The sequence below is a fragment of the Tachyglossus aculeatus genome, chromosome X1 (genome assembly GCF_015852505.1).
Source record: "Tachyglossus aculeatus isolate mTacAcu1 chromosome X1, mTacAcu1.pri, whole genome shotgun sequence".
Classification (NCBI taxonomy): Eukaryota; Metazoa; Chordata; class Mammalia; order Monotremata; family Tachyglossidae; genus Tachyglossus; species Tachyglossus aculeatus.
Window position 1 is genome coordinate 117,694,244 of NC_052101.1, and position 21,434 is coordinate 117,715,677.

At 47.8% G+C, this 21,434-nt stretch overlaps 2 protein-coding genes and 1 non-coding gene across 4 annotated transcripts in view; 2 read left to right on the forward strand and 1 right to left on the reverse strand.

Moving 5' to 3' along the window:
• Window positions 1–21,110, forward strand: part of LOC119950426 (receptor of activated protein C kinase 1-like) — a 28,476-nt gene extending 7,366 nt beyond the window's left edge. Inside the window, exon 3 of the mRNA XM_038772804.1 lies at window positions 20,997–21,110. Within this exon, the coding sequence (XP_038628732.1) occupies window positions 20,997–21,110 (114 nt within the window). The remainder of the gene's footprint in view (window positions 1–20,996) is intronic.
• LOC119950355 (protein Wiz-like) overlaps window positions 1–21,434 on the reverse strand; it is a 63,377-nt gene that overhangs the window by 24,860 nt on the left and 17,083 nt on the right. The gene's annotated exons all lie outside the window — the stretch shown is intronic.
• LOC119920244 lies at window positions 7,502–7,639 on the forward strand. Its single transcript, XR_005448002.1, has one exon. It is a non-coding gene; the product is annotated as a small nucleolar RNA SNORA7 (small nucleolar RNA).

Sequence of the window (21,434 nt, forward strand, 5' to 3'; positions counted from 1 at the left end):
CAGAGATTTTAATAACTCTTCACAGAAAGCTGATGGGGGCAGGAAAAGGTCAAAAAAATTCAAGGTAAGATAGGAGGGTTGAAGCATTCCTACCTCCCAGCACCCGCTAATGCTATTGAGTTCCCAGAGAGAACTGGCTGAATAGATTACCAATCTAGACACAAAGGACCCTTGGGGATGGTGGAATGAAAGTAAGGGAGGTGTGCACTTTGGATTATGGGATATTAAAAATGGCAATTCACTTTGGAAGGCAGGGAAATGGGAAGGAGGGAAAGAGCTTGAGTAAATCTGGCTTAGAACAGGAAGAGACAAAGGCCACAGGTCCACAGAGGAGATGATAGCGAGAGATAATTGAGACAGAAAGGGATAATAGAGAGTTGGAGAGATTGAGACAAGGGAGTAGAAGGTATGAGGCACATTGCTCCCTTTCTGGATATCTGGGATGGGTGGGAGATGCTGAACAAAAGGAGAAAATGAGGAGTAGGAATCACTGCAAGGCAATTTAGGGAACAGGATCAGCACACGAAACTGAAGAGACACACCTCCAGGAAATTAATCGATGGAAAAAAGGAGGTGGGAGGGGAGGAAAGGTTACACAAGTAATGGAGATTAAAGAACAGGAGGAGAAGCTTATTAACAGAAAGCCGAGGTGATACGAAGAGAGAAAGAACAGCGTGGCCATAAGGAAAAAGCACGGGCCTGAGAGCCAGGGGACCCGAGTTCTAATCCCAGTTCTGCCCACTGCCTGTTGTGTGACCCGGGGCAAGTCACTTCATTTCTCTGAGCCTCAGTTTCCTCATCTGTAAAATGGGGATTCAATGCCTGTTCTCCCTCCTTAGTCCATAGTATTTACTGAGCACTTACTGTATGCAGAGCACTGTATTAAGTGCTTAGCAGAGTACAATGTAACACTAAACAGACACACTCTCTGCCCACAATGAGTTGTGAGCCCCATGTGGGATAGGGACTGCATCCAATCTGATTAACTGCCATCTACTCCAGTGCTTAACAAATACCATAATAAAAGCAGACCCAAAATAAAACCTTCCCCACAGCCGGGTCTCCTAACTCCAAGTATCCTGCTCTTTCCCTAGGCCATTCTACCTCAACTTTCTTGAGACATCTGAGTCCTAGTTCCACATTTGCTACTGGCCTGTTGTGTGACCTTGGGCAAGTCACTTAACCTTGCTGTGCCTCATTATCCTCATCTGTAAAATGGGGAAAACAACACCTGCCTCTCACAACCTCACAGAGATGTTGTGAAGATAAAATGAAATAATTGATGTGCCAGTGCTTTGGAGTAACGAAAGTGCTCTGCACAATCACTGTATTTACTGAATGTCTGCTGTGTATAGAGCACTGTGCTAAGTGCTTGGTCACGGTATTAGATTGAGAGCCCCATGTGGGATAGGGACTGTCCAACCTCATTTCTATCTACCCCAGAGTTTAGAATAGAGCTTGGCAAATAGTAAGCACTTAACAAATACCATGATGATAATAATAATAATAATGATAAGATATTGGAACCCACCTAGAGATAGAGCAAAGGAAGTCAGTCATCATGGTGCTAGAAGACAAAACCCAACCTAAAAAAACAGTTAGAAATCATGACAGAATGCCTGTGAGTCTTATTTTTTTAATGATATCTGTTAAGGGCTTACTATGTGACAAGCGCTGTTCTAAGTGCTGGAGTAGATACAAATCAATCAAGTCAGACACAGTCCCTGTCCCACAGGGGGCTTGCAGTCTATATAGAAGGGAGAACAGGTATTGAATCCTCATTTTTTACAGTTGAGGAAACTGAGGCACAAAGAAGTTAACCGATTTGGTCAAGGTCTCACAGCAAATTATTGGCAGAGCAGGGATTAGAACCCAGGTCCTCTGACTCTCAGGCCCATGCTCTTTCCACTAGGCCATGCTGCTTAAGTGTTTGGGTTTCTTTTCAAGCTTCTGGGACAGGGAGAATAACGGTGTTGTCAGCAGTGATAGGGAAGTTTTATTTTAATTTTTTTACGGTATTAAGCATTTACTATGCTTAATAGTATACTAGCACGAGAAGCAGCGTGGCTCAGTGGAAAGAGCCTGGGCTTTGGAGTCAGAGGTCATGGGTTCAAATCCCGACTCCACCACTTGTCAGCTGGGTGACTTTGGGCAAGTCACTTCACTTCTCTGGGCCTCAGTTACCTCATCTGTAAAATGGGGATTAAGACTGTGAACCCCCCGTGGGACAACCCGATCACCTTGTAACCTCCCCAGCGCTTAGAACCGTGCTTTGCACATAGTAAGCGCTTAATAAATGCCATCATTATTATTATTATTATTACTATGTGCCAGGCACTGTACGCTTTGTGCAAAGCCCTGTTTGCGCCTTACCTTAAAGTAGCAGAGAAGCAGTATGGCCTAGTGGAAAGAGAATGGGCCCGGGAGTCAGAGGATCTGGGTTCGAATCCCAGCTCCATGGCTTGTCTATGGTATGACCTTGGGCAAGTCACCTGTATATATGTATATATGTTTGTACATATTTATTACTCTATTTATTTATTTATTTTACTTGTACATATCTATTCTATTTATTTTATTTTGTTAATATGTTTGGTTTTGTTCTCTTTCTCCCCCTTCTAGACTGTGAGCCCACTGTTGGGTAGGGACTGTCACTATATGTTGCCAACTTGTACTTCCCAAGTGCTTAGTAGAGTGCTCTGCACACAGTAAGCGCTCAATAAATATGATTGATTGATTGACTTAACTTCTCTGTGCCACAGTTTCCTCATCTATAAAATGGGGATTCAATACCTCTTCTCCCTCCTACTTAGTCTGTGAGCCCCATATGGGACCTGATTATCTTGTATCTACCCCAGAGCTTAGAACAGTCCTTGGCACATAGTAAACTCTTAACAAATACCACAATTATTATTAATATTATTAGAGAATAAAATGGGAAGAATTTGGGGTTCCTCCTTAAATTCTAGTCACATGAGGAGAAAATGAATATTGTGAGAATGTGTCTGTTGTACTGTTGTGTCGTACTCCCCCATGGGCTTAGTACAGTGCTCTGCATATAGTAAACACTCAATAAATACAATTGATTGATTGATTGAGAGGCCAAAGTCACCATCCAAGAGGTAGAAAGCAGAATGACACCTGAGAGGTAAAGGAGTGGTCCCAGAAAAATCACTTCAACTGCCTTTGGTGGCGAAAGTGGGAGGGGCCCGAGCAATTCTTTATATTATATTATTTATATTAATGTCTGTCTCCCCCTCTAGACTGTAAGCTCACTGTGGGCAGGGAATGTGTCTGTTTATTGTTAGGTTGTACTCTCCCAAGCGCTTCGTATTGTGTTCTGCTCACAGTGAGCACTCAATAAATCCGACTGAATGAACCGAATTGAATGAATACTTTTGGAGAAAAGTTCCTGACCCACAGGCTACTGGCTTCTTTGGGAAAGGAGAGATGCAGTGGAAGCAGGAGGCCCTCCACGCTATTAAAGTATCTGTGGAAATTTTATTGCCAAGACCAGGGAGAGAGCTGGCAGAATGATGCCCGGGGCCCCATACCACAAGAGGAAACTCTCAGACTGCTGAGTCACCTGAAGAGAAAGAGCTGGATTACTGAGGGAGAAGCCATTTGACAGGACCAGGCAGCATTTTGAACGGAAAAGAATGCAGGGGTTGGGGTTGCCAGACAAGAGAAGCAGTTTGGCCTAGTGGAAAGAGCAAGGGCCCAGGAGTCAGAAGGACTTGCGCTCTAATACTGGCTCCGCCACTTGTCTGCTGGGTGACCTTGGGCAAGTCACTTCTCTTTTTTGTGCCTCAGTTCCCTCAACTGCAAAATGGGGATTCCACACCTGTTCTCCTTCCTATTTAGACTGGGAGCTCCATGTGGGACCTGATTAACTTGTATCTACCACAGTGCTTAGTACAGTGCTTGACACATAATAAGAGCTTAACAAATACCATTATTATTATTGTTATTAATAATAATAACATTTGGGAGATACTTGTGAACCAATGTGACGGGCATTCCATAGGTGAATGGGTGGATCGGAAATTACATAAAGATCACCAAAAGAGGTGGAAAAGAGGAGGTCTCTAGATGTAAGCTCACTGTGGGCAGGGAATGTGTCTGTTTATTCTTATATTGTACTCTCCCAAGTGCTAAGTACAGTGCTCTGCACTTACTAAGCGCTCAATAAATACGATTGAATGAATAAATGAACAAATATTCAGGCTTCTGCCATGGGTCTGGGCCATAAGCAGCATGGCCAATGGAAGCAGTCTGAGCCTGGGTGTCAGGTGGACCCGAGTTCTCATTCCGGCTCTGCCACTTGCCTGTTTTGTAACTGTACTTCAGTTTCCTCATTTGTCAAATGGGGATTCAATACCTGTTCTCCCTCCCCTTTACTCCGTGAGCTCCATATGGGTCAGGAACTATGTCCTACTTGATTGTCTTGCATCTACTCTAGTGTTCAGTAAAGTGCTTGGCACCTAGTAAGCACTTAACAAATGCAATTATTACTATTATAAACCCCGACGGGCAGTTTTGTAGCAGAATGAAGGCCAATCAGTCCAGGGTACAGGCAAATAAGGCAAGGGAAATGTGAACATACAGCCCAAAGCTAGAACTCGTGCTACAACAACAGCGGTGATAGAGGAGGAAACGGATGACTGCTTTCCAAACTTCTGGCTTGGGTCGACTTCACCCTCTACCTCTACTCCCTCTCTTCCCATTCCCATCTTGACCCGCTACAACTCAGTTTCTGCCTCTTTCACTCCACTGAGATCACGCTCTCCAGGGTCATCAATGACCTCCTCCTGGCCAGAGTCTAACAGACTCTGCTCTATTCTAAACCTCCTTGACCTCTCCACCACCTATGGCATGGGTGAAATCAATCAATTGTTAGTATTTATTGAGCACTTATTGGGTGCAGAGAACTGTTACGCAACCCCGCTCTCCCCGCCCCGAGCAATTACTCTCCCTGCCTTCAAAGCCTTATTGAAGGCACATCTCCTCCTAGAGGTCTTCCTCGACTAAGCCCCTATTTCCTCTTCTCCCACTCCCTTTTGTGTCGCCCTGATCTGCTCCCTTTATTCACTTCCATCCCCACCCTCCCAGGCCCACAGTGCTTATGTACATATCTGCAATTTATTTATTTATATTAATGTCCATCTCCCCCTCTAGACTGTAAGCTTGTCATGGGCAGGGAACATGTCTACCAAGTCTGTTATATTGAGCTCTCTCAAGCACTTAGTACATTGCTCTGCACACAGTAAGTGCTCAATAAATATAATCGATTGATTGATAGGGTCTAGAAACATTTCCTCCTGGTAATGCTGTCTAATCTTGGCTTCGTGGACATACTTCTCTCCTGGTTTTCCTCTCTGGCTATTTTTTCCTCACTCTTTTTCATGGGTGCCTTTTCCACTTCTCACTCCCTTCCTGAACTGTGGGTGTCCCTCAACGTTCTGTTCCAGGTCCCTTACTCTTCTCACTTCAAACCTATTACCTCCGTTTCCGTTACCACCTTTATGTGGATGACTCCCCGTTTTTTTTTTTTATGCTTACTCTGTGTCAGGTCCTGTACTAATTGCTTTGATAGATCCAAGCTAATCAGGTTGGACACAGGCCATATCCCACATCGGGTCCACAGTTTCAATCCCCATTTTACAGATGAGGGAACTGAGGCCCAGAGAAGTGAAGTGACTTGCCCAAGGTCACGCAGCAGACAAGTGGCAGGGCTGGGATTAGAACCCAGGTCCCTCTGACTCCCAGCCTGGGCTCTTTCCACTAGGCCACGCTGCTGAATCTTGCTAAGTCCAGCCTCTCCCCATGCCTGCAATCTTGCACTTCATCTTCCCTGCAAAACATCTCCATATGGACCTCCTGCTCATGCTCAATACGTCAAGAACTGAACTCTTCATCTTCCCTCCTGAGCCCTCTGCTCCATCTTGCTTTCCCATTACATTTGGCATCAACACCATCCTCCTTTGTTGCCTATGCCTATAACCCCTAGGTGCCTTCTCCAAAGTGGGAATGGGGGGTGATGACCCCCAAGAGTTTCTGAACTGAATTCCCAGAGTTGCTCACCACAGGTCTCTGACAAAGACCTCAGAGTTTCCAATCAGGGCTGAAAAGTACATTGTATTCTCCCCGGTGCTCAGCACCCGGTACACACTCGATAAATATGACTGACTGACTGACCCCAAATTGTGGCTCACTGATTAGTTTTTTGAAGATTGTCCCCTCCCAAATCTCACCCCCTTCAGGAAGATCCCTGCCCCCATTTCGTTCCCACACACAAAACGAAAAGTTGGCACCGTTACTGCAACCTTGGTATTATCCTTGATTCATCGCTCTTTTTCAACTCTCACATCCAGTCTGTTGCTAAATCCTGTCGGTTTTCCTCCACAGCACTTCCCGGATCCACCCTTTCCTCTCCATCCGAACGGCCACCACCCTTCCAGGCCGTCGTCATACCCCAGCTAGACTGCTGTATCAGCCTCTTCCCTCTCCAGTCCATACTTCACTCTGCTGCTCAGATCATGTTTGGGAAACATCATCCTGCCCACATCTCTCCACTCCTCAAAAAACTCCCAAGGTCACCTATTCATCTTCACATCACAAAGAAACTCCTGACCATTGGCTTTAAGGCATTCCATCGGCTTTCTCCTTTTTACCTACACACCCTCTTCTCCTCCTGCATCCCAGTTCGCACTCTCAGCTCCTCCCAAACTCACCTTTTCACTGTGCCTTGTTTTCAACTCTCCTGCCTGCGATACTTGGCTCATTCCCTTCCTCCTGCCTGGAACTCCCTCCCCCTTCAAATTCCCCAGAACACAACTATTCCCATCTTCAATACTCTTCCGAAATCCCACTTCCCCACCAAAATTATTTTCTCTCCAGGTCGCCTCCTCCTCAGTATCACCTCAGCATTTATACTCTCACTACTTCTCGTTGCACTTTTGTACACGCTGCTATACATCCTCTGGTATTTGAGCATTTCTTCCGTCTATTTGTAAATTTTTTACGTCCATCTCCCCAGCTAGATTGTAAGCTCATGATGGGCAGAGATCTTATCTACCAAAGTATCGCCCCAACACACATTCCATGCTCTGCACCCAATGGGCACACAATACTATCGATTGACTGCTTGTAATCACTGGTGGATGTGTGGAATGATAGGTGCTGCCCAAAGACTAACCATTCCTCTCTGATCGAGCGGAAACTCCTGACCACTGATTTTAAGGTTTTAAGGAGCTCAATCGGCAATCTCTTGGTTCATCCTGGCTCACAAGTTTTGCTCCCGTCAAGCCAATCTACTCACCGGGCATTGTTCTTATTTCTCCCAACACCAACCTCTTGCTCACATCCTCTCTCTTCTGCCTGGAACTCCCTTCCCCTTTACGTCCAGCAGAACGCTGCTCTGCCCATCCTCGAGATCCTTCTGAAATCATATCTCTTCCAGGAGGCCATCACTGATTAAATTTTCTGCCCTCTAAACTGTACCCTCTCAGGTTTGCACCTGGAGAGTTTCCAGTACTCTACCAGTCTCGACTACGAGAGGGAGAGTCAAGCAGAAGCATATCCATTCCATTCCTAGCTTGGCCAAGGGCTGGCGAGTGGAAGGCAATCTGTTACAAGTCAAAACTCACCTGTGCTGGGCAGCAGCGGCATGGGAGAGAGTCAGGGGCAGAGATTCGAGTTTACTGTGCGGAAGGAGACAATGGTAAACCACTTCCATATTTTTACCAAGAAAACTCTCTTCATTCATTCAATCCTATTTAAGGATACACTACCAGAACAATTTTGCAACTGGAGGTGGGGCGTTATGGGAGAGATGTGTCCATGGTGTCGCTATGGGTCGGAGATGACTCGACAGCATAAGACAAGATAGGACCTCTAACTGTGGGAGTCCCTCAGGGCTCAGTTCTGGGTCCCCTTCTAGTCTCCTTCTACAACCTCTCCTTTGAAGAACTCATTGACTTCCATAGCTTCAACTACCACCTCTATGCGGATGATTCCCAAATCTACATCTCCAGCCCTGACCTCTCTCCTCCCCTGCAGTCTGGTATTTCCTCCTGCCCCCAGGATATCTCTACTCGGATGACTCACTCACACCTAAAACTTAACATGTCCAAAACAGACTCTTCATCTTCCCAACTAAACCCTGTCCTCCCCTTGACTTTTCCTATCACTGTAAGCAGCATTATCTTTCTCCCTGACTCATAAACCCTTAACTTTGGTGTTATCTTCGACTCAGCTCTCTCATTCAACCCACACATTCAATTCATGAAGTCCTGTTGGTTCTACCTTTACAGCATCTCTAGATGCTGCTCTTTCCTCTTCATCCAAACTGTTACCACCCTGATCCAAGCACTTATTATAGTCCACCTTAACTACTGCATCAGCCTCCTTGCTGACTTCCCTGCCTCCTGTTTCTCCTCTCTCTGGCCCACACTTCACTCTACTGCCCAGATCATTTTTCTAAAAAAAGTTCAACCCATATCTCTCCACTCCTCAAACCCCTCTAATTCATTAATTCAATCATATTTATTGAGCGCTTACTGTGTGCCAAGAAATCTACTAAGCACTTGGGAGAGTACAATAGAATAACAGCAGTGTGAGAAAGCAGTGTGGCTCAGTGGAAAGAGCATGGGCTTTGGAGTCAGAGGTCATGGGCTCAAATCCCAGCTCCGCCAATTGTCAGCTGTGTGACTTTGGGCAAGTCACTTAACTTCTCTGTGCCTCAGTTACCTCATCTGTAAAATGGGGATTAAGACTGTGAGCCTCCCGTGGGACAACCTGATCACCTTGTAACCTCCCCAGCGCTTAGAACAGTGCTTTGCACATCGTAGGTGCTTAATAAATGCCTTTAAAAAAATAGACTCATTCCCTGCCCACAACGAGCTTCCATCTACCTCCACGTCAAACAGAAATTCCTTGCCATCAGCTTTAAAGCCCTCAATCAGCTCCCACAGCCACCTTATCTCACTGATCTCCTACCAATCAATCTTTTTTATTGAGCTCTTACTGTGAGCAGAGCACTGCACTAAGTGCTTGGAAGACTGCATATAACAGAGTGGGTAGATACACTCACTAAAAGCTTACAGTCTAGAGGGGGAGACAGGTATTAATATAAATATATTATGGATATGTAAATAAGTGCTGTTGGGCTGAGGGAGGGGTGAATAAAGGGTGCAAATCCAAGTGCAAGAACAATGCAGAAGGGAGTGGGAGAAGAGGAAATAAGGGCTTAATCAGGAAGGACCTCAAGGAGGAGATGTGCTTTTAATAAGGCTTTGAATGTGGGGAGAGTGATTGTCTGTTGGATATGAAGAGGGAGGATGTTACAGGCCAGAGGCAGGATGTGGTTGAGAGGTCGGCAGTGATTTAGCCAAGATGAGGTACAGTGAATAGGTTGGCATTCGAGGAGCAAAGTGTGTGGGCTGGGTTGTACTAGGAAATCAGCAAGGTAAAAATAGGAGTGGGCAAGGTCATGGAGTGCTTTAAAGCCAATGGTAAGGAGCTTCTGTTTGACGTGGAGATGGATAGGCAACCACTGGTCATTGTTGAGGAATGAGGAAATATGGACTGAAAGTTTTTGTAGAAAAATGATCCAGGTAATAAAGTGAAGTATGGACTAGAGTGGGGAGAGACAGGAGGCTGGGAGGTCAGCAAGGAGGCTCATGCAGTAATCAAGGAGGGATTGGATAAATGCCTGGATCAACATGGTGCCAGTTTGGATGAAGAGGAAAGAGTGGATTTTAGCAATGTTGTAAAGGTCAAACTGACAGAATTTGGTGACAGGTTGAAAATCTGACTTGAATGAGAGATGAGTCAAGGATAATGCCAAGGTTATGGGCTTGTGAGACAGGGAGGATGGTGGTGCTGTCTACAGTGACAGGAAAGTCACGGGGAGGATAGAGTTTGGATGGAAAGATGAGGAGTTCTGTTTTGGACATGTTACATTTGTGGTGTCAGAGGGACATCCACGTAGAGATGTCTTGAAGGCAGGAGGAAATATGAGGCTTCAGAGAATGAGAGATCAGGGCTGGAAATGTAGATTTGGGAATCATCCACACAGAGATGGTAGTTGAAGCCATGGGAGCGAATGAGTTCTCCAAGGGAGTGGGTGTAGATGGAAAATAAAAGGGGACCCAGAACTGTGATTTGAGGAACTTCCAGTTAAGGAATGGGAGGCAGAGGAGAAGCCCATGAACGAGACTGGGAATGTGTGGTCAGCAAGATAGGAGGAGAACCAGAAGAGGACAGTGTCAGTCTTCTGGTGGTCGACCCTGACAAAGGGGGTGGTCAACTGTGACAAAGGTGTCTGAGAGGCGAGAAGGATTAGGATGGAATAGAGGCCACTGGGTCTGGCAAGAAGGAGATCATTTGTGACCTTGGAGAGGGTGGTTTCTGTGGAGGGAAGGGGATGGAAGCCAGATTAGAAGATGTCAAAGGAGAGAACCAGAGGAGAGAAACTTGAGACGGTAGGTATAGACGACTCACTCAAGGAGTTTGGAGAGGAATGGTAGGAGGGAGATGGGGTGATAACTGGAGGGAGCCATGGGATCCATGGGATAAAGGGAAGGGTTTTTTTAAGATCAGGGAGACATGAGCATGTTTGAAAGTGCAGCGGTGAAGAAGCCACTGGAGCGTGAACAGTTAAAGATGGTGGTCAGGGAGGCTTATTGAGGGCCAGTTAGTTCATTGGTTAGAGCATGGTGCTAATAATGCCAAGGTCATGGGTTCAATCTCCGTAGGGCCACTGAATTTTTGAGAAGCAATGTGACCTTCCCTTCCCCACAGCACCTGTATATAAGTATATATGTTTGTACATATTTATTACTCTATTTATTTATTTATTTTACTTGTACATATCTATTCTATTTATTTTATTTTGTTAGTATGTTTGGTTTTGTTCTCTGTCTCCCCCTTTTAGACTGTGAGCCCACTGTTGGGTAGGGACTGTCTCTATATGTTGCCATCTTGTACTTCCCAAGCGCTTAGTACAGTGCTCTGCACACAGTAAGCGCTCAGTAAATACGGTTGATGATGATGATGATGACCTAGTGGAAAGAGCACAATTTGCCTGTATCCATCCCAGTGCTTTGTACCGTGCCTGGCACGTAGTAAGCACTTAACAAATACCATAATTATTATTACAAGATAATTGAGTTGGACACAGTCCCTGTCCCTCATAAGGCTCACAGTCTTAATCCCAATTTTACAGATGAGGTAACTGAGGCACAGAGAAGTGAAGTGACTTGACCAAGGTCACACAGCAGGTAAGTGGGAGAGCTTGGATTAAAATCCAGGTTCCCTGACTCCCAGGCCCGTGTTCTTCCCACTAGACCACATTGCTTCTCTATGCACATTTGCCTATTTGCATAACACTAATATGCACATCTATTTGCTCATTTAATTGCCTCCTTTTGGTTTTATCACTTGTATCTAGACTCTTCCCCTTAACCTATCATAGTCAAGTGCTTAGTACAGTGCTCTGGACACAGTAAGTGCTCAAAAAATACGATTGAATGAATGCTTACAGCTTGTGCCCATCATTAGATGGCAAGATCCTTGAGGGAAGGGATCGGGCCTTTCACTTCAACTGGGGATTTCCAAGCACCTACTACAGTGCTCTGCACACAGTAGGAGCTCAATAAATAGGGAGGGTGATTAGCCCTGGAGGACAGAGTTTGCCTCTTCCAACAGTTTTTGAACTCTGCTCTTTTTCTACATGAGTTATCTCTAGCAATACTGCCAGTTGGCTCTGTGGTATCTGTTGGGGCCAATAGGATTAAAAGGCAGCTAACGTTTGACCTCCCCGGAAAGGAGAGCTCGCCCATCCGAGCAGCGTTTTGATGTGACTGTTGTAATAAAAAGTGGGGAGGGGGGAGGAGGAGAAGAGAAGGAGAGTGACGGGAAACAGTTGAAATTTCATCCTCCCTATTTGGACTCCTGCAGGGAAGCACATTCCCCTTCAAGAAGAGAACTTGGAAAGGGACAGGATATGAAAAAGAGATTACAGAGGAAAGCGAGAGGGGGAGTTGAGGGCCCCAGCCTATAAAAGGCTCTATGCAGATATCCTGGAGGGAAAGTGTACGAACCAAGGCGAGCTTGAAGACTACAGGAAAAGGAAGTGAAAGATGCTGAGAGATTTTAAGAATCCAAGAGCGCCAGGGAAACTCCTGGTTTGGCAGGGGGAGGGGGAGGGAGGAAGTCTCGGGGGAATAAAAAAAGACTCTGGAGAAGGAAGACGAAATACAAGAAGCCCCAGTTGTAGGATCATCAATGACAAGGGGTTTTGGAGAGAACACGGGACTCTGAAAATAAGGAAACAGAATCGGGCAGGACTGAACAGGAGGGGTTTTGGGTGAGACTTGAGGACCAGGTGCCTCTCATGGCAGGAAATACATTAGGTGCAAAACTGGCATAAAAAAAATTGCCAATAGAGGAAAAACATGGAATCTGTACTAGGAAGGGTGGGTGGGGGGAGAGGAGAGAAAAGATCAACCCATCTCCAGGGGACAAGGAAGCCAATCATGAGCCGGAAAAACATAAGAAGCGGAAAAGGCCTAAGAAAACCGAGGTTCACAGATCATCCTGGTCATGGCAGGTTGGAAAGTCGAGGTTTAGGAGAGAGGAGGGGCAATAAATGATTGAAATGGAAATGTGCACAGATGAGTAATGCAGGAAGAGTGCAATGGAATTTGTACGTAGCTTAAGTGTTCTGAAGAATTGCATGTGCACACGCATTCGGATGCTGTCCCAGAAACATTTTTCTAAGAAAAAAAAAAACCCAAAAACCTTCAGAATAAAATTAACTAATATCTGTGACCGTGCTTTGGAAAGAAAGGTGACACAGAAATAGAAACGCATTGGATGATGAGGATGAAGATGATGATGATGATGATGAGCTGTCCATTCTGGGCAAGTACTCAGATAGAGCCGGAGGGAGGAGTTTTTAAGCAGAGGGCCCCAGTGCAGGGACTCTCTGTCCCAAATTCTGGCTAAGCCAGATTATGCTCTAGACTCCCCCGCCACCCTTTCCACCTGTCCAGAACTTCTCTCCAGTAACACATGGCTGGGAGCCAAAATGGCCTGCCTCTCCCTCCTCCTGGGCCCCCACCTCCAATTGAAGCTGGAGGCTGGATCCCTGGCTGGCTGGCTACAAGCTCCCTAGACTGGGCTGTGTATGTTGGCAGGTGAAACAAAAGGCTGATTTAAGAGGCACGTTGCAGACGCGGGCCCTTGGCCAACGCCCCCGGGGCGGCAACAGGGACGGGCAACGGCGGGCAGGGGGAGCCCGCTTGAGAGGGCAGTTGAAGGATGGAGACCTGCCCAAGCCCAATCCTTTTCCCCAGAGAGCGGGTTGAGTCTGGGGAGGGGGAGACTGTGATGGGCAGGAGCCAGGGTCAGTGGCAGGAAACGTGCTTGAATACTCTGCAATCCAGAGACGATCCCAAGGGAGAGTTGTGGGGAGAGACGACCCCCGGGGGGAGGGGCTGTGGTGGTGGTGGTGGTGGGGGAAACGGGACGGACACACTGCCTCTGCCTCCCCACCAAGCCAGCCCCAAGTCCTTGCTCTCTCCTCCGTCAGAAACCCCAGTAGACAAAAATCTTCTCACTCGGCTGGCTTCCGAAGGACAAAGGGGGCAGTGATTGCTGCTGGACAGTTTCTCCAGACTTTCTATCCTAAATATGAAGTCCCTAATCTGTGTGCTGGATATCACTCAATCAATGGTATTTGTTGAACCCCTACTGTGTGCAGGGTGCTGTGCTAAGCGTTTGGGAAGTTCGAAGACCAGATCCCTGCCCTCAAGGAGCTTACACTCTAGTGATGGGGACGGGCTTTAAAATAAATTCTAGACAGGGGCAACGGTAGAGTATGAGGATTACAGCTCTAGGTGCTGTGGGGCTGGAGGTGGGGTGAGTATCAAGGGCATAGGGAGAGGGAATAGGGGAAATGAGGGCTTAGTTGGGGAAGGCCTCTTGGAGGAACTGTGATTTTAGCAGGGATTTGAAGATGGGGAGACAGATGCTGGATATCGGATATGAAGGGGGAAGGATACGCTTTACCTCCAGATCATCCTGATGAGGAGAAAAACACCTTCCTCCGGCAATCCTTTCTCAGAGGGTTTCAGAGCATATTACAAAGAGGGAGACATCATCCCAGGGATTCAGGGATGGACATAGGCCTGGACTTCCAGGAGGGAAGCAATGTGGCTTAATGGATAGAGCATGAGCCTGGGTGTCAGAAGGACCTTGGTTCTAATCCTGGCTCCGCCACTTGTCTGCTATGTGAACTTGGACATGTCACTTTGCTTCTCTGAGCCTCAGTTCCCTCAGCTGTAAAATGGGGATTAAGACAGGGAGCCCCATGTGGGACATGGACTGTGTCCAACCTGATTATCTTGCATTTACCCCAGTGCTTAGTACACTGCCTGGCACAAAGTAAGCCCTTAAATACCATTTGAAAAAGAAAGGGGAGGGAGGGGGTTTGGTATTGTTGTGGTCAATGCCGCTACTAGCCATTCAGGTGGACATGAAAAACCGGGTACCCACCACTCCCCAGAAACCATGGAACCCTTTGCCACCTGCTCACCCACCTGCCCTCCCCTCCCCAATCTAACACCCAATTTCAACCCAAAGTAGGCCATTTGTACTAATTCAGAACAGTGAGCGCTCAATAAATACCACTGATTGACTATGGGTTGGAGATGACTCAACAGCATAAGACAAAGTAATTGATTGATTGAGTGGAGGGGGCAGCTCCAGGGAAGAGGGGATATTGAGGAGGGCTTCGATTAAAGGTTATTCAAAAAAACCAAACCAAACCATGGTTGATTCCAACTCCAGCTGCTCTGCTCATTTCCCATCAGTAATAACTGTGATATTTGTTAAGTGCTTACTACATGTTATTCATTCATTCAATTGTATTGATTGAGTGCTTACTGTGTGCAGAACACTGTACTAAGTAAGTGCTTGGGAGAGTACAATATAACAATAAGCAGACTTATTCCCTGCCCACAACGAGCTTACAGTCTAGAGAACGAACTCAAGCACTGTAGTAGGCACTGGGGTAGACATAAGATCATCAGGGCCCCCATGAGGCTCCCAGTCTAAGTAGGAGGGAAAATAGGTATTGAATCCCCATTCTGCAGATGAGGGAACTGAGGCACAGAGAAGTGAAGTGACTTGCCCTAGGTCACACAGCAGGTAAGCAGTGGAACCAATGCTCTTCAAAGGGTCCAACGGTTAATTCCTGCTTCCTGACTTCTAAGAGCACTGCAGCCAGCATTGTCAAAGCCCCAGGTCAAACAGGGGAAGGCAGGGAAGATAAAAAAGACGGGAGATGGGTAGAGGACAGAGGGTTAAAACTGTTCCCAGCGGCCAGGTGGTTAGACTGCATTCGATCGGGGAGAGAAGGAGCTTTTATCAGGCAGGTCTTCTTTTCCTCCCTTTGGTCAGAGATGCACCTGCTTTCTGACTGCTAAGAGCACTGCAGCCAGCACTGTCAAAGCCCCATGTGGGACAGGGCCCGTGTCCAAACTGATTAGCTTGCATCTACTCCAGCGCTTAGTACAGTGCCCGGCACATAGCATTTAACAAATACTATTTTTTTTAAAGTGTCCTCAATGCTAGCAGAGCCGAGTTCTTTTCACCAGCCCCAAATCTAGAGGCCGGGCCCAAGCTGGCAATACCCAGTTGGAAGCCTCAAAGTAATGAGAAGATTTTGGAGGGCAGAGAATGAGTTTGTTTTATTGTACTCTCCCAAACACTTAGTACAGTGTTCTGCACACAGTAGGCACTCAGTAAATATGACTGACTGACTGAGGGCTGGCCAACAGGCTGCCCTCTAGGACCTAGGGGGGAGCCACACCCACAGGAATGGCTCAATCTATGTGTGCTGGTGATACCCGGGGGTGGGGGCCAACTGACCCACTTGCCATGCCAGGGGGCCACCTGAAAACAGTCACCCCTCAAACACACCATAAGCTCTTGCCATCTCTCACACACAGGGCAAGGCCTCAGACCAGGGAACCAGGCAGGAAACGGAGCTGCCAGTCCAAGACCACCATACATGGCCTTGCACTGGGCTCCCTAGACCCCTTCCCAAGAGGAAATGAAAACCACCACTATGCCAGTTTATTAAAAACAGCGGTGGGAGAATGGCCAATCAATCAATCAATCATATTTGTTGAGTGCTCACTGTGTGCTAAGTGCTTGGGAGAGTACAATATAACAGCGTTGGTAGACACATTCCCTGCCCACAGTGAGATTACACAGTGAGAAGGGAGGTGTGGGTGGGAGAGGGGAGACCTCTGCACCACCCACTTTCCAAATCTCGTTTCCTGGGGCAGTTGATTGATTGAAGCATCTCGAGTTCCCACAGCTGCTGAACCTTTCCTAAGAACCCCAGGATACTCGGGAGTGGTTCCCTATTTAGTGCTGTTCAGTAATTCCTGCTGCAGATTGCAAAAGGATGTTTGTTTTGTGGGGGTGAGGGAGGGGAGCCTATCCGAGAAGCCGCTTTAGCTTCTTTCAACTGTCAGCTCACTGTGGGTAGGGAGCGGGTCTACCATCTTAGTTGGAGTGTACTTTCCCAAGCACTTAGTATGGCACTCTGCATACAGTAAGCACTCAACAATGCCACTGATTGATTGAGGGTGGAGGGGGAGTGGATAGAGAAAGCATCAGTGAAGTTGAAAAGGAGGAAAGGGTGCTTCTGCTCAAGGGGCAAGTGGAAAGGCCTCCTTGGATGGAGGTGGTCCATGGGGGAAAGGGGTGTCTTCCCAGAATGCAGCTCTGCAGGGTGCTCCCTGCTGGGCCCCACCGAGCTCTGCCCCGGTAGGCCGGATTCCCTGTCCAGTCGTGGGTTGGCTCGTGTCCCGCTGAGGGAACAGGAGTCCTCTGGCCTGGACCTTCTCCCAGGGCTTATTTAGAAAGTGAGGCTGGCAGCACTAAATGATGGGGTGGGGGGTTGCGGGGGGAACAGCCAGGCTGACTTTCTGCAGGGCGCCCCGGGCCTATTTATAGTGATCACAAGACTGGCAGGGCAGGTGTTTACTGAGCGAAGACAATCACCGAGAGGAGCCAGGGCCTGGCTGTCCTCTCCCCGCCCGGACAGAGACGTGGAAAATCAACAGGAAAGGAGAAACCTTTGGGAAGCGGCTATGGAAAGATGCTCCACCCTTTCCAGGCCCGGCTTTTGACACGGGGCCCTCACGCCGGAGCTGTTCCAAATTGCTCTGCCAGAGACACACAGTGGCGAGGCTCCCTGAGCGCGTTTCATCCCAACTCGCAGGGCCCCGGCCTTCCGCCTCAACCCCGATCCAAAACAAACACCCCTCAGCCTTCGGTCACCCTGGGAGACGGGCTGGGCTGCCACAGTGACCGGCAGGGTCCAACAGTGCCCTCCCAGTGGGTGTCAATCACACTCGAGGCAGCAGGGCCTGGCAGGGAGACCAAATGGGCCAGGAGCCAGACTCCTGGGTTCTCCATCACAGCCTCGTGGGGAAATCCCAAGTAGGCCACGTCCCCACTCTGGAGCTCTCTTCCTTGGGGAGAAGCAGCACAGCCCAGTGGAAGGAGCACTGGACCGGCAGTCCAGCAACCTGGCTTCTAATCCCGGCTCCACCACGTGCCTGCTGTATGACCTCGGGCAAGTCGCTTAATCTCTCTGGGCCTTGTTTCCCCCTCTGTAAAATGGGGATGAAATACCCATTCTCCCCCAATTTAGGCTGTGAGCCCCATGTGGGGCAGAGGCAATGTCCGAGGTGACTGGATTGGATCAACCCCAGCGTTTAGCATGGGGCTTAGCAGACCATAAGTGCTTAAATACCACGATTATTGTTATTATCATCATCACCACAAATCCCATCCCTGGCAAATGCGGGGAGGTGAAGATCAACATCTTGAAGGTGTTTGGGGCATTTCAGAGAAAGACACCAACTAGGAAGACCAATGGCTGCTCTCACACAAGGAGTTTATTCCCACTTCTGCTCTCAGTTTGGTGGTTCATTCATTCATTCAATCATATTTATTGAGCGCTTACTGTGTGCAGAGCACTGTACTAAGCGCTTGGGAAGTACAAGTTGGCAACATATAGAGACGGTCCCTACCCAACAACGGGCTCACAGTCTAAAGGGGGGAGACAAACAACAAAACAAAACATGTGCACAGGTGTCAAGTCAATGGTTATTGCTGGCAGGTGCCTTTTCTTCTGTGACTCTGTTCACCCTATCTGTAAAATGAGTGCATCATCATCATCATCAATCATATTTATTGAGGCTTACTGTGTGCAGAGCACTGTACTAAGTGCTTGGGAAGTACAAGTTGGCAACATATACAGTCCCTACCCAACAGTGGGCTCACAGTCTAAAAGACTAAAAGAGTCTAAAAGAGTCTAAAACAGTCTAAAAGAGTGCATGAAATCCTACTCTTGAGTCGCCTTCCTAGGGAGAATCAATCGAAGCAGGAATTAGGTGGTATGGTTTTGAAAGGGCTTTGAGATAAGCTAGAAGGTGCAGCATTCAAATAAGTGATCAATAGATCACCGAGTCACTGATTGGTATGGGAATGTTCAGAGTATTGTAACCATCCAGTCTGGTCAGGAAAGAAGAAGAATGGAAAGGGTGGAATGCCAAGTCTGTGTCTGAATAATAATAATAATAATAATTAAGCAATTACTATGTGCCAAGCACTGTGGTAAATACATGATCAACAGGGCGGACACTAGTCCCGCTCCACATGGGGCTCTCAGCCGAATAGGGAGGGAGAACAGATATTTTATCTCCATTTTACAGATGAGGAAATGGAGGCACAGAGAGGTCAAGTAACTGGCCCAAAGTCACACAGGAGGCAAGTGGCTGAGCTGGGATCAGAACCGAAGTCTCATAACTTCCAGCCCTATGCTCTTTCCACTAGGTGCTGCTGCTTCTCTTGTACCTTTCCCCAAGACAAAGTATACTGCTTGGCCCAAAGTAAACATTTAACAAATGTAATGACGGCAAGAATAATAGTAAATCATTTGAAAAAAAAAGATTGGTGAATAGAGAAATGGCTGCTTCGAAGGTACGGAGGGACCCATGACACACCCGACATGGCTGCCAGCAGGAAGGTGGTAGCCATTTTAGTTCCATATATATATATTTATTTATTCCTTTTGATGATACCTCATCCTACAACTGTCTTTCTTTCCAGGCTCCATCACTTGTCTCCACCATCCCTACATACCTTTCTCTGAACATGTAAAACTAACTTTCCCACCTATTGAAGTGGTGGTGAGACATTTAGCTGTTTGGAAGTGGAAACCAAATCATCACAGTTTTTCACCGGGCCCAGCACACCATGCTGGGAGGTCACGCCCCACCACCAAATCAATCAATCAATCAATCAATCATATTTATTGAGCGCTTACTGTGTGCAGAGCACTGTACTAACCACTTGGGAAGTACAAGTTGGCAACATATAGAGACAGTCCCTACCCAACAGTGGGCTCACAGTCTAAAAGATCTCATTCCTGGCTCTACTACCACCTTACTATGGGACTTGTGGGACCAGAACAAGTCCCTTTCCAGGCCGCAGATTTCCCCTCCCACACCTAGGAATAATAGTATTAACAATAATAACAACAATAATAATAATAATGGTATCTGTTAAGTGATCATTATGTGTCAAGCACTGTTTTAAGGTCTAAGATAATTAGGTCAGACACAGTCCTTGATCCACACAGGGCTCACAATCTAAGTAGGAGGGTGAACTGGTATTGAATCCCCAGTTTACAGATGAGGCAACTGAGGCACAGAGAAGTAATAATAATATAATAACAATCATGGTACTTGTTAAGTGCTTACTATGTGCCAAGCACTGTTCTAAGCACTGAGGTAGATCCAAGTTAATCAGGTTGGACACAGTACCTGTGCTACATGGGGCTCACATTCTTAATCCCCATTTTACGGATGAGGTAACTGAGGCCTAGAGAAGTTAAGTGACTTGCCCAAGGTCGCACAGCAGGCACATGGCAGAGCGGGATTAGAACCCACATTTTCTGACTCCTAGGCCCGTGCTCATTCTATGAGGCCACACTGCTCCTCCTGAGGAAGGCTGGGGGTGCAGGGCAAAGGGGCAGGGGACAGAACACATACTGCCTGCTTGGGACCAAAACCCCACAATGGTTTAAAAAAAATTGTTTTTACCCACTCACTTACCCCTTCCCCGGTAGCAATGAGCGTCAATGCTTCCCCTGGGCACAGGCAGAGACTTGGGCCCGGCCTGGGCCAACTTAGGAGCCAACGCTCCTAGGGGGAGACCTGGGGTGATGGGGAGTTGGAAACAGGCCACAATTGAGGAAATCAGCACAGAGGAAGCAAGTGATGGGGAGAGGCACCTGACAGGAACCCAGGAGTTGGGGGGTGCAGCAACTGGGGGCATCCTCTCTTACCTCCAAGACAGGACACCTCGCTTTTCCAGCTCTCTGACACTGAGCAGATGCCGATCGCGCATTTGACTCAATCACTACTCAGCACCAGCCAAGAAAGGTAAACACTGCTATGCTGCTCCCTGCTCTCCGAGAGGCCCTGGGTATCCCTGGAGAGGCCCAAATCCCCAGTTTCCTCCAGAAGGAGGGAAGCTCACTCAAAAAGGACTTGCTGGAGTGGTCAGTGAGACCAGGGAATGAGCCTTGAGCTAGGTGAAGCAAGAAGGGGAGTTGCCACCAGGCTCAGAAACTTTGTTCTGGTCTGAGGGAAGGAGGGAGCTGATCCCAAACCCACCCTTCTCCATCCTGGGAAGAGAAAACTCTCTCCCAGAGGCCTAGCTCCCTCAGGGGGGAGTCAGAGCTGATGGGCTCCCCCTGGACCTGGATAAGGCAGAAGAAATCCAAGACCATGTGGCAGGCCTCAGCTTTCTGAGACAGGAAATAGAGAACCAAGAGGAAAGAGGGAGGACCTGTAAGGGGGCAGGAGGGCGCCTGGTTAGTCACTGCCCGCCAGAAGAAGAGCACCAAGTCAGGAAGTTGGGTCGTGGAGACCTACATCAAGAACTTCCAGTTCAAGAACGGGGCCCAGGCTCAGACCCCTGCCCCGTGTGGGGAGCCTGCCACTTAAAACGCCCAGCAGAGCATTCTGGTGCCAAGGGGCTTCAGTCTGGGTTTGGCTCAGAGGTGCTGGGGGAGAAGGTGAAGCCCCCTATGGGCCTGGGGATGGGGGGGGTGGGCTGCAGGCCTCAGCCAGCCCCCAGGAGGAGAGGCAGCTCAAGCCGGGAAGGGGAATTCACCATCACTCTCATGCCAAGTCTCCTGCTTCTTGATCCCCCTCGGGCACAGGTCCAGCTATGTACCCCATGCATGCACTCTGGTCTGTCCAATGTGCTGGCCTTACTGGGAACTGAAGACTGTATGTTTGACCGACTAGGAGCAGGTGGGAGATTGT